The following is a 12,665-nucleotide window of genomic DNA, read 5'->3' on the forward strand; positions in this document are numbered from 1 at the left end:
CTGTTGATTTGTCGAGGGTCTGTAGCTTAAAAAACTATTTACTTTGGATCACTGTGTCCTTTAAGATTTTAAATGTGGCAGATCTTACCATCCCGATTTTGTTCATATATAGGAAAAGGAAAGCAAGTTTCTTCTTTGTGTTTTCACTAGGATCTTTAACTTTGATTTAATTAAAATTTTAAATTCTGATTTTTAAATCAAGTCCTTTATTTTTAAATGTCAGTATTTAATTCACCTGACTTCAGCCTAAATATGATTGTAATAACCTTGCAGGGCAATTACATTTGTGACAATATATTGAGCATACAGAGAATCTAAAATTTTACCCTGCCCCCCTTTTAAAGAATAAAATAAGCTAATCAGCATGTGTGAAATGATACAAAATTTAGAGAAATTATGCAAACCCAAGCACAGTTCCTTTCTGGCAAGGCCATTAGATTACACCTAAGAATATGCAGCTATTCCCCTGATAAATCCTTCCAATGACACTGGCCCATTTTTGTGATTACTCCAAGATTTACTTTTTTGAAGAATGTTTGCAAATTTTGAGGCGTTTTCATAATTTGAATTGCTTTCTTGGATGAATTTTAGTCCTTGCTTATGTTTCATAACAATGGCTGAATTGGTCAAGTAGCCTCCATTTACTCAGCTATTTCTTATTTTACAATTATTTTTCACTGCTGCTTTATAAATTGCCTTCGATCCTTCTCTGGAAGTTTACAAAGCAGTGTTACAGAGTAACTTTTGGGTGGTAGAGACAAAGCAGTAACTGTACTGAGGCTATAGTTGTGGCAGAGCAGAAAGTTACTGATTTATGAGTTTTCTATCAGAAAATGTTCCTTCACAAGAATTAATAGTTTTCAGGAATGTGTTTTCAGTCCAGTTTGCCAATTCTGCTGTATAACTTCTGTGATACATATAAATTGGGCAGAAACAATTGTGAATAGACTATACAAATGTACTAAATAAGTATCAGTTCTTATTTCTATAAGCATAACCCCACCCTGAACTTGGAAGTCAACACATACCCATCTCCTTAGCTTTTACCAGAGAAGTACTAATCAACAGGTTATTCCAATGGAAGTTCTGGGGGAAGTGCAGGGTATTGCTCAGTAAAGGCTGTTGCGTGAGAAGGCATCACTAGCTTGGAAAATACAACTATAGGGAGAGATCCTCAGAGCTAAGAGTATTTGCGAATTGTCATGTTCAGAAAGGCTGCCAGGTAGGAAGTCAGGAATCAGATCTCACTTAAAAAGAATGTAAAAAGTGAATTAGTTGTTAGCTAGACCGTAGTTTGCCACGGGTTATCAGGGCATAAAAACCTTCCTAAAAGTTGTCATCTGTTTCATTCCTCGCTGGAGGTTGTATCCTGTAGAAATTGCTTGTTTTCCAAGAGTAGCAACTGAAAATTACCCAAAATAGTCTGCCGATGAAGAGACACAATGTGCTATCCATGAGCTGGGTATTAAACAGTGAAGCTCGTTCGCTGACTAAGCAGTTCACTTGGGGTACTAGGAGTTGGAATTGTGAACTTGTATTCAGCTGGAGCTATCAGGGTACTGAAGTGTGGTAAAAGAAAGAACAGGGTAAAGACTTGCCTCAGCTGAGGTATACCTGGCTGTGGTTTATCCTTCAGCGTAGTTTTACAGTTGGGACTCTGGGGGTGCTGAGCTGCGGGGGAAAATTCATCTTTACCTTTCTTTTGCAGAACAATTAAAAACTCTTCCCTTAGTTTGTAGCACATCTGCTCTTTCTTCTTCCTCCTGTTTCATTCAACCTTTGGTTTTCAGTTCAAACCCCTGTATAAAGGGTTTGGTTGATGTTACAGAAGACTAACTTGGTGGTATGTTGCTTGCAGGGAGAATTTGCAGGAGTACGAGGTTAAAATATCAATTGGTTTGGCCTCCTTTGGGAAGGAGGTGTAGAAAGAAGGGAAATACAGTTTACTTCTCCCGTGTAGAAGACTAACACAAATGCTTACATCAATACAGAGGGGGAAAAATAAAACTCCTTTGATAAAATGTTGTGTTAACTAACTAGAGCTGATGAAGAGCATTCATCTTTCCAATGCACTTTAAATTACATCAGATGATGAAAGAGCTATTTACAGTAGTGATACATCCGAGATGTATATTAACCTGTTTCTTAAAAAGGCAAGTCAGTGTTACGCACTCACAGATGGTTAACAGGGACTTGCATTGTAAGCAAAGAATGCCAGTTCATGCCACTGTGACTTCTTTCCATATTTTATTAAATAATTTTATTTTCTTTAAATATTTCTTTTGAAAATATAATTTTTTTACCAAGTTGTCATTTATAATAAACAGTCAAAGCTATACTCCACTTCCCATGGGAAATGTATTTCCCTCCATTGTATGCACTCAGCCTCTTATTGTTAGATTTCAGGAGTACAAGGCTGCCTGTATGGGTTTGTTTTGCCTTTAGCAAAAGGGCAATAGTGTGTTTTGTTCTGACAAACATTTCCCATACTTGCATTGGCAAAGGGGAAAGGCTCTGGCAACAGATTTCTTGAGTTACATAGTGAGATCTAAATCCTGGATGTGAAATTCCAATATGTCCTTCTCTGACTTCCAGAACTCAAATGGTTCAATGATCAAATGGTTATGGTTTAAATTTGAAAGCATTTATTATACTGTAAACAGACAAAGTGAGTTGGTATTTTTAGCTTTGACAGAAATATCTTGATCTGGAAAAGCCTGTGTAATACCATCAAAACATTAAAACAAGGCTTTAAAAGGCATTGCGTGATCTGTGGTTAAAGGGGACTGAGGAAAAACTCTGGCCTTCCTAACTGTATGAGAAATGCCCAATTCTTCAAATTGCCACAGAAGAATTATTGGCATGCAAGTTGTTTTTCAAGGTGGCTAAGAGTTATTTATAATTAGAAATTTCTTGACCTTGAATCCAGTTATAATATTCGCCTCTTTCTTCAATTCCAAATCACTGTTCCTCATGACTTGCTTTTTAGGTCCAGCTATGCTTGACAATATATTTCAGTGTAAGTCCAATGAAAACTTGTTTATTTCTTCTAAAAAATAAAAAAACTCCAAACAATATAACTTCCCCCCCACACACCCCTTACTTGTTTCAGGTGAGAAGCCTGCTTGTGTTGTCTTTATAAAAATAATGTATCTGTGTTTTATAGGGAGGGGAGCAGTAACAAAAGAAGTGTAATAAAAGTATCACTCCTGTGACTGGTGGGGGTTGTGGCAGCTTCAGACCTTATCTAGACATGGCAATGGCCATCAGGATTGTAAGGAACTTTTTGGTGACTTAATCATGCATTGTTAAGTCAGACTGCTACTAGCTCTGTTCATAGAGGTAACATTGCATGGACTAGAGTTGGTATGCTCATGCACATGACTTTGCATAACCATGTTCGTTAGGACAAAAGAGGGTAGAGATTATTTCCTTTTCCTAAGTTACGTGGGGTGAGCAGAGAATGTGAGATAAAGATGTATTTGCTAGAAAATTGTCAAAGCAATCCAAATGGGAGTGGGGTAAAGTCATGTGCAGTGTGCTTAGGGTTAATACAGCTGTATCTGCTCCAAGTCCACCTGTGCTGTGAGGAGGCTGCACAGCAATTGGCTGAGAGGAGGGGAGGGAGGCAAAGGAAAAAAATCTACAGCTTAATTTAGGCAGTTGCTAAATTAATGAGTTGCTGTGCAGTATGTTTCACTCTTGGATGTCTGGGGTGATGCAGATGCTAAAAAGGGAGACACATTTTCTCATCTTATCTTTACAAGCAAGGTGTCATGGGTAGCAGCTCACTCTGGCCTACATCTTTTAATTAGGCTGCGTGGGGGGTGGAGGTCTTAATCATATAGAATATTATAGTGCCATGGTACTTCCCTTTGTCCTGTCCCCCCACTTTTCCATGCTTTTGGGTGGGCTGACTCCAAATCACAGCCCTTTTGTCGTGGCATTGACATTTGCTTTTGTATCTGAACACATCAAATATGACACCGTTCGGGACTATTTTATCCCAGACCTATAGCTTAAATGTATTAGGGTATATCTTCAAATTGAGCAGGCCAAGCCAGAGTATGTGAAAGACACAGCAGGTATGCTTAAGCATCTCTGGCAGAGAATCACATGAGAAGCCTTTGCTTGGCTAAAAAATGGTGCTGTCAGCTAATGCTGTTATGAGAGTGAGTGAAATCAATTTTTATACATGTCTGAGCAAGTGGACATAGCTTGTGGAGGCATCACAGACAGCCCAGGGAGGCTACACTATGCTTTGCGTAACTGTATGTCCGGTGCTCTCTGATACAATCTTTTTCTCCCTGCTTAGGATGGATTTTGGGGGAATACATTATTTTCCTGATGTTCCCGGAGAGCATTCTTCTGAGTGGGTCCCTACTGAAGTCATACTGCAGTGCTTTTATTGAGAGATGGCTGTCATACAGCTGAAGATTCTGAGTATGGGTGCAACACACACATTTCTTATGAGAATCAGTGCCATGGAATATCTAAAAATCTTCCTTCAGCTTAAATGTAATTCCACATAGTGTTTTTTGTGGTATGCTTTTCTTTAGATCATAAATGCATATAGGAACTGTACTGCTCATTCTGGATTTTAACAAGTATACTACGCTTTCCTCCTCCTCCTCCTTTTCGTTATCTTGGCACAGCTGTGTGCATGGATGTACAAGGAAAGGGAGTAGGAAAGAATCTGGGTTATATGACAAAAAGAAAGCACAAAAAAGGTCAGGGAGTGCAGTCTCTTAGACCCAGGTATGAAGCCAGAGAGAACCTTGTGAGTACCATTGCACAAAATTTTGGGAAGGGTTTTCAGAATTTTTTTAGTCCAAGTCTGCTCTGGCATGTGGTTGTGGACCACTAGTCTTACCTCACAGCCCTTTTATTTGCAGTATGTGCTGGTTACAGGTTATAGGCGGCTGCAGGCTGTGCTTAGTGTGATACTGAGATCCTGCCTGTATATGTTGAGTGTTGGTGACATTCAGCCAAAGGCTTTAATGTGCCTCATGGAGGCCTGAGATCATAAATAGGTTTTATTTGTAGAATTTGGATGAACAAATGGTCTTTTCTTAGCCTAGCCCAGCCTTACTTGCTTTCTATTTTAGGAGATAATGGTAATTGCTAGTTTTTCATGTATATACCCAACTGTTGTTTTTTTCTTTAGTTAAAAGCCATCTCAGCCTATAAGACAGTACTGGACCGTTAGTTTACTTGGATTCTAGACATTCAATGTATCTGTGATACTAACAGAATGGAAATAAGGATTTTATTGTAGTCATGCAAAACACTTCAAGGAAGCCAGAAAGAGTTAAGTAAACATCATTGTTGCTATAGAATGTAAAAGCATGTTATCAATCCCTTGTATTGCACATGAACACAACAGTAAGTGTGGCGATATTACTTTTAGCTTACGAAGAAGCAATTAAACAGGTAGAGATACTTAAGAGATCCCTACTTCCTCCATGTAACCGGTTTTGACACCGGGAAAGACAAAGATGCTGGACTAAGTAGACCTTTTATGTAAGGCAATTTTTCTTTTCTTCACTGCTTCAGAAATTCAGTTGGAAGCAAAATGAAGTGCTTTAAAAATGTCTTTCTTCATTCCATATCTGAGAAATCTAAGCCTTATGGAAGCTTCATGGATAAAGCTGCAAAAAGCATGGAAAATAGAGCAGGTATTTGGAAGGATTAATGTAACAGGGAACCTATTTGGCAGGACCTCAGGTCAGGAATGTGGAAGCTGGCACACTAGGGAGAAGCAGTAGTGCTAGGAAGCTGAGAAATGGGTGCTGTTTAAAACTGCAGTTCAGCACTCGCTGAGACTGGAGGAAAGATCCCATTTGTTGTCGCAGTTGGAAGGCAAATCACATGGTCTCAGATTTAGCCTAAGAAAAAATGAGCTGGAAGGTACCCCAAGACATGATGCAGTATCCTCCCAAAACCAAAGGTAAGATCAGTGTACCAAAGCCATCCTGACAGATGTCTGATTGCTAGTCCCCTGCACAGCCTCGTGCTGGAAATTCCAGAGCTTCCCTTGGTGACCTGTTCCAGCCTTTGCTGTCATTACAGAGTGCCATGGAAGAACAGAGGGACCTATTACATCGTGTCAGTCCTTGGCGTTTCATGATTTCAATTTGTAACATTTGCCCTTTAGAGCAGAGTCCTGATATTGGGACTTCTCAGGGTTGCTTTTCAAGTCCAAGTCATGTCAAGAGTTTGTGGCTTGCATTTCATCACAAGACACCATGTGCTTAGTCCCCATACTGCCCCCTCCCCCCCCCCCCCCCCCCCCCCTTTTTTTTTAAGGGATTTGAGAAGAAAAACAGTGACAGAATGAGGGACATGCTGCAAATGGTGACCTGGATAGCAGGAATGCCCAGCAGGTATCTGAGGCTCTCTAGGCTCATTATCCAGCAAACAAAAGTCAGGCCCTTTGGTGTCAAAAGGAGTGACTCCTCTCAGTATCAGTTGCGGTAATAAACTTGGACTTGCCCTTTTGTGAGGTGTGGTGCTTCCTGGGCTGTAAACCCATGAGGAGATGGAGGTTTTCAGGGTGTACCTGGTCAGTCAGCTTGAGCAGTGCAGCCAGGATGGTCTTTTCCCTGGTGCCTGGGCTCTAACTGCTCAGATTGCTCTGTTCTTATTGGGCTCCATTTGTTGCTATTTGTTGATGTTCTGGGCATATGGAGAGGGTGTTACATTTGCCAATGAAACGCTGAGTTTTGGGTAATAAAATATGGAAAATCCTTTGTTCTAGGCTGTGTCCTCTGTGGTTTTCATGTGTGCCTCAGTTGATGGGCATTCCCTTTCTGCTTCACTGGTCTTCCAGGCCTTCCCTTCCCTCAGTCTCTGTCCCCCGAGGCTGGGCACAGAAGCTGCAGCACAACCCTTGCAGTTCAGTGCTGGCTGCCACATCAGTCTCTTCAGATCTTGCCATGTGTTGAACTGCCCCTTACCAGGAAATCTCTTTGGGTGTTTTATGTTTGAATGGAGAGGAATGGGAGCTTGGGGCTGAGCCAAAAATTTCTGATGTGACATAAGATGTTGTGGCATCCTCTGGGACAGAGGGCATTCTGTGCTCCTGGCTTCAGCTTTGCATTCTGCCATCAAAGAGTCTTTCAGAATCACAGTGAAAATTGAGTGTCAACTGCCAAGGTAGTACTGAAATCCCTGCGTGAGAATCCTTATGCCACTTAGCGTGAGAACTGCAGTTTCTCACACCTGCAGGTGAAAGGCAGCACGCCCTGCCCTGCCCTGCAGCCATCGCTGCTGGCATACTGTCACCCCTGCCCTAGGCTCGCCCTGAGAAGGGCTGGATGGGACGGGATGGACACAGCGGGCTTTGCTGCCACCCAACGGGGGCGCGCAGCACCCCGCCGGCGCTCCCGGGCCGCCCGCGCCAGCTCCGTGCCAGCTATCGAGATCGTGCTCAAAGCAATGCGAGGAATAATACCGATGGCTTTAGAAGACAGGAACTTTTTGCAGTGATGGTTTGTGTAGCTTGTTCCTAACAAAATCTGAATTTTGTTCAGAGCTTGTCTTTGAGTCATAAACAGTGTGAAAACCAGAAGAGGTACTTTCCCTCTTCTACTAAGTATGTCTGTAATAAGGAAGACTGAACCTTTGTACAGGACCTGGAAAGTGTTTGAGGGAAGGAAGACATACATTTGCATTGCTGCGTAGTTCTCTCCTTCCGTTATAGAGTACTGCAATGAGTGTGTGGTTAGTGAGGGTTAATGAACTAAGTAACTGACAACAAACATGTGTGTTTGTTTATTTGCAGATTGTGCTGGCTGTGGAAGAGACATAAAAAATGGACAAGCATTGCTAGCTCTGGATAAGCAGTGGCACCTGGGATGCTTTAAGTGCAAGGCCTGTGGGAAGGTCCTAACCGGGGAATACATCAGCAAGTGAGTAACTTCTGCATCTCTTCTGCACTCTTGTTGCTAATGAAGAAGAGCTTGCAGCAAAATTCACCTTTCAAAATCCAGTTCTGAGCACCTTTCTGTATACACCAAAATCTTTGTTCCAAATGAGAGCTGAGTTAGGAAAGGAAAGGAAACTGAAAATTGTGAGTGGAAGGTGGTATTTAATGATAGTAGTCTATATTTAATACCAGTATGGAAGAGGGTATATCTCCATGTTCCTACAAAGGATTAGCTGAATTCCTCATGTTTTCTGTGTTAGCCAGGTAAAGCTTTGTGCCTTTATGCTTTCCAACATGAGATTTTGAAGGGGTTGGGGAGGAAGGAACCTGTCCATTGCCTGCCTTTGCTAGGGGATAGAGTAAGCATGATGATGTAATTGACCTGACACTATGTTTCTCATCTCTTTTATAAGAAACTGTTGAAGAGGGTTTTGAGCAGAATGAAGTGTAGAGGAGGAGAATGGGGAAAAGTAGTGTAATGATGAAATAGAGGGAATGAAGATACAGTCTCTGTTCCCCCTCCTCAAGCATACAACACAGTGAAAAAATAGGGAAACTGTTTCAGAAGCCTGTCATTAAGGGCTATATAATATTTAATAAAAAAAAGCATCTGTAATTTCTCAAGAAAAGGTTGGTGCCTGAGAAATACTCCTAAGCTGACTAGTGTTTCCACTTTTACTATATGTTCCTTATTTGTACTAAAAAACTACGTAACTTACACTTAAAAGTAGCTGCTTATACTCTTGTAGGCTACCAAACATTTTTTTTTTGCTGAAGTGCAAATTGCACCACTTGTAGGTGTAGAGAGTATATTCTAAAGAATAAGATTTACTTCAGCGGATGCCTGTTCTTGATGGGACTTTAAGGAATAATTCCAAGAGGCACTAATGAGAATAGGATTTTTTTTTTTTTACAACAAAATATTTCCCTTGAACTCTCTCCCATTTACCTATTGCTGTGTGTAGGAGTTTGAGGCTGAAGGCAAGGCAAAAGTGTAGGTCATGGTGTAACCTGTTTATTAAAAGGCAATTTGTGAATTTTCTTTTTCAGAGATGGTGCTCCTTATTGTGAAAAGGACTATCAAGTTCTTTTTGGAGTCAAATGTGAAGCATGTCACCAGTTCATTACTGGGAAAGTCCTAGAGGTAGGTGTTTTGTAAAACAGAGTGTAAGAATTGGGCCATGTCCCATTGTGTCCTCATGTAACCGCAGAGAATATAAGAATTCTCATCAGAAAGCTTTTTCTACTGATTTTAAGGCAAAGTTGCTAATTTTCAGAAATATTTTCAGTGGTTTAGCTTTGCAGTCATCAGGAAAAGTATGTGATAGGGAATTAATTGCACTAGTTTCTATGGATCTGTGGTTTCTGTGTTTCTCTTGTAATGGTGACGTACAGAGTCTGTTGCACTGCTTGTTCTGTGTCAGGTTTGGTATACTTTTAGAAGTAATTTGAGTATTGGAATCACCTGTGGGAACTCTAAGTTTGCCAAAACTTATGACAAGAGATTTCTCTTTTTAAATGAGGCCAAATGATCTGAATGAGGCTGAGAAGGTGAGAGGGCAGAAGGTACTGGAGAGGTAAATTACATGTCCAGAAATGAGAAGGTAGAAACCATCTGAACCACTTCTTTTGTTGACTCTTAGTTGGAGTCCTCAGTGTTCTCATTGAAACTGACCAAATCTTTTTAGACTTGTATCTTTTGTTGTCAGTACTGGTCTCCTTCTCCTGTGGCTGTGATGAGTCTCCTTTGAGCTGGAATCTTTGAACTATGCATGGATTCCTCTGTGTCATCTTCAAAATGTTTAAGGGGCAAAAGTGCAGAGGACTTTCCTTGTCACGCTGTCATTGAGATATGAGAAGCAAAACTGTTCTCTCTTTTCCCTGTAGGAAATTCTGTTCAATGGAAGGAACCTAAGCTTTGAACTCAGGTCTGGAGCTGGGTGTATGGCTTGACTCCAGCTTTAGTGATTTTTAATACCCTACTTTTCCTTGAAAAAAAGGCCTTTACATAATAAAGTTTGTGGAATAAATGGGGAACCACAAAGAATTTCAGTTACAAATGTATTTTGTGAAGAGGAAACTGGATGTACTTTATATTTTTCAGTGAATAACAGAAAATAAACCTGAAAGTGTTACAGAAATAAAAGGAGCTGGGATTTGCTGGTGAACATGTATTACAGGTTCTCCTATTTGTGTCGCATCTACTACGGGTTTAAGACTGTGTCAGCCCTCATATAAATAGTTTCAGGTTTGACATGAAGTGGTAAAAGCTTGTGGTTCTAGTTCTGGAGGTTTCTCTAGTCCAATATTTGGAATATTAACCAGGCTGGTAGCCACCAAATGAGGGACTCTGAACGCATGTGGACACGCCATGCATTTGTCACTGCATCTGTTGGAAGGAAGTACAATTTTTTAATTAACCAGGTTCTTGAATCTGCCTCCTTTGCAATGTGTGTCTAATTCCTTTGGAAGCCTGCATAGATAATTAGAACAATCTGAGTTTTTCTTTGAGTAGGAAGGCTGTGTCTCTGGCTTTAATCTAGTGGTCTGCTACCGTCTGCTTATCTATTCCCATCTACTGATGAGTTTTTCATTTTAGTACTATGTATTGGTGACACCATAGTTGCATTCCAGTGCAGTAAGCACTGCAGGAGAGAAGTGAGTTTGGGAAGCATAAAATAATTCTAAACTTATTTTAGATGACATGATACAAGCAATGCAGCCTGTTCAGAGACATGGAGATGAAAATTATAAAAGGGAAGGTAATTGGAGCCTGTGGAGAGCTGGGAAGAAATAAGCTATTCCTATTTGGAGCCTTCTGTGTGATGGAAGTGAATATAGCAAGCTTACACTCATGTTACTCTTCCTAGCATCAGTGAGAAAGAAACCTAGCTTGCTGAGAGGATCATGAGCTGTATCCTTTCAGAACCGAATAAACTGAGACTAAGGAAAGATTCAGTCGATTGACCTAGGATTTAGGTGTCCATCATAACCTGAACTTTAGCTTACATTATCAGAGACATTGTGTCCCAGGCAGAACCTTGATGCAGCAATTTGGTCCCAGGGTTGGTTTCTTACTCTCCTGGTAGCTATTTATTATCAGAAGAGACAACGTTTTGGTGAAGCAATGAAATATGACCAATCTCTTGCAAGAATCCACCTCTTCTAAGAGTCAAAATGAGATTACAAACCCAAAGATTTTTCCATTTCACCTAGCCCCTGCAGAATCAGAATATGCTGATGAATTAGAAACAGACCTTTTGAATGATCTTATCAATACATGGAAATATTAAGCATGTTGAGTTCTGGGTGAGACTAGAAATTTTGCTTGACTATTTGTGGCTCTCATTGATTATCAGAGGCATAACTCATAATAATACAGTAGAGGGCAGCAGCAGTTCTCAATATGTAACTAAGACCAAACTCCTCTAAAGCCTGTAGAAGTTGAATTACACATACAGTGCAATTCTTGAAGGCTGAAACTTTCACTGTAAAAATGTGTACTGTGACGTCAGGGAGGCCATTCAGAGATTGGCTTAACTGCATTACAGTATGTATTGACAGTCTGAATAGAATTATAGAACAAATCACAGAACGGTTTGGGTTGGAAGGGACCTTAAAGATCATCTAGTTCCAACCCCCTGCCACAGGCAGGGACATCTGCCACCAGACCAGGTTGCTCCAAGCCCCATCCAACCTGGCCTTGAACACTGCCAGGGATGGGGCACCCACAGCTTCTCTGGGCAGCTTGTCCAATGTCTCATCACACTCATAGTGAAGAGTTTCTTCCTAATACCTAATCTAAATCTGTCCTCTCTCAGTTTAAAGCCATTCCCCCTTGTCCTATCACTGCATGCCCTTGTAAAAAGTCCCTCTCCAGCTTTCCTGTAGCCCCCTTTAGGTACTGGGAGGCTGCTGTAAGGCCTTCCCAGAACCTTCTCCTCTCCAAGCTGAACAACCCCAACTCTCCCAGCCTGTCTTCATAGGAGAGGAGCTCCATTCCTCTGATCATCTTTGTGGCCTCCTCTGGACTTGCTCCAGCAGGTCCGTGTCCCTCTTATGTTGGGAGCCGCAGAGCTGAATGCAGTACTCTGTCCTGGTGGGGACTCGCAGGAGTGGAGTAGAGGGGAAGAATCACCTCCCTTAACCTGTTGGTCATGTTTCTTTTGATGCAGCCCAGGATTTGGTTGGCTTTTGGTGCTGTAAGTGCACATTGTCGAGCCATATTGAGCTTTTCATCCACTAGTACCGCCCACAAGTGCTTATTCTCAGGACTGCTCTCAATCCATTCTCCACCCAGCCTGTATGGATACTGGAGATTGTCCCAAGCCAGGTGCAAGACATTGCACTTGGCCTTGTTGAACTTTGAGATTTGCTTGGGCCCACCACTCAAACCTGTCAAGCTCCCTCTGGATGGCATGGATAGTCTGTGAATAGAGTTCTGTAGGTACCACCTGGGAATGCAGATGCAGAGGAGACATTCAAGCAGTTTCTGTCATTAAGTGATGCTTCAAAATATTAGAAGATACAGGTGAGCAGCTAACATTCAATAATCAGAGCAATTTAGCAGAACCATGGACTAGTTTCTTGGCTTGTCCTAGAAACCTTTTACACTGTCAGAGACGCACTGTTTCAAAGGGGCAGTACTGATGCATCTAAATTAGACTAAAGGAACTAATAAGTCAAAACTTAGGATCAGAAAATCATGTGTCAGCACGTATGCTTTGGGCAGAAA

General features: G+C 41.2%; 1 protein-coding gene across 16 annotated transcripts in view; it reads left to right on the forward strand.

Annotated features, from left to right (window-relative positions):
• ABLIM1 (actin binding LIM protein 1) overlaps nt 1-12,665 on the forward strand; it is a 206,274-nt gene that overhangs the window by 120,492 nt on the left and 73,117 nt on the right. For all 16 annotated transcript variants that reach the window (XM_040605481.1, XM_040605476.1, XM_040605482.1 and 13 more), the window contains exons 5-6: nt 7,787-7,913; nt 8,981-9,074. In XM_040605481.1, coding sequence (XP_040461415.1) covers nt 7,787-7,913; nt 8,981-9,074 — 221 coding nt within the window. The remainder of the gene's footprint in view (nt 1-7,786; nt 7,914-8,980; nt 9,075-12,665) is intronic.

This window comes from Falco naumanni, chromosome 9 (assembly GCF_017639655.2).
Source record: "Falco naumanni isolate bFalNau1 chromosome 9, bFalNau1.pat, whole genome shotgun sequence".
In the NCBI taxonomy this organism is placed as follows: domain Eukaryota; kingdom Metazoa; phylum Chordata; class Aves; order Falconiformes; family Falconidae; genus Falco; species Falco naumanni.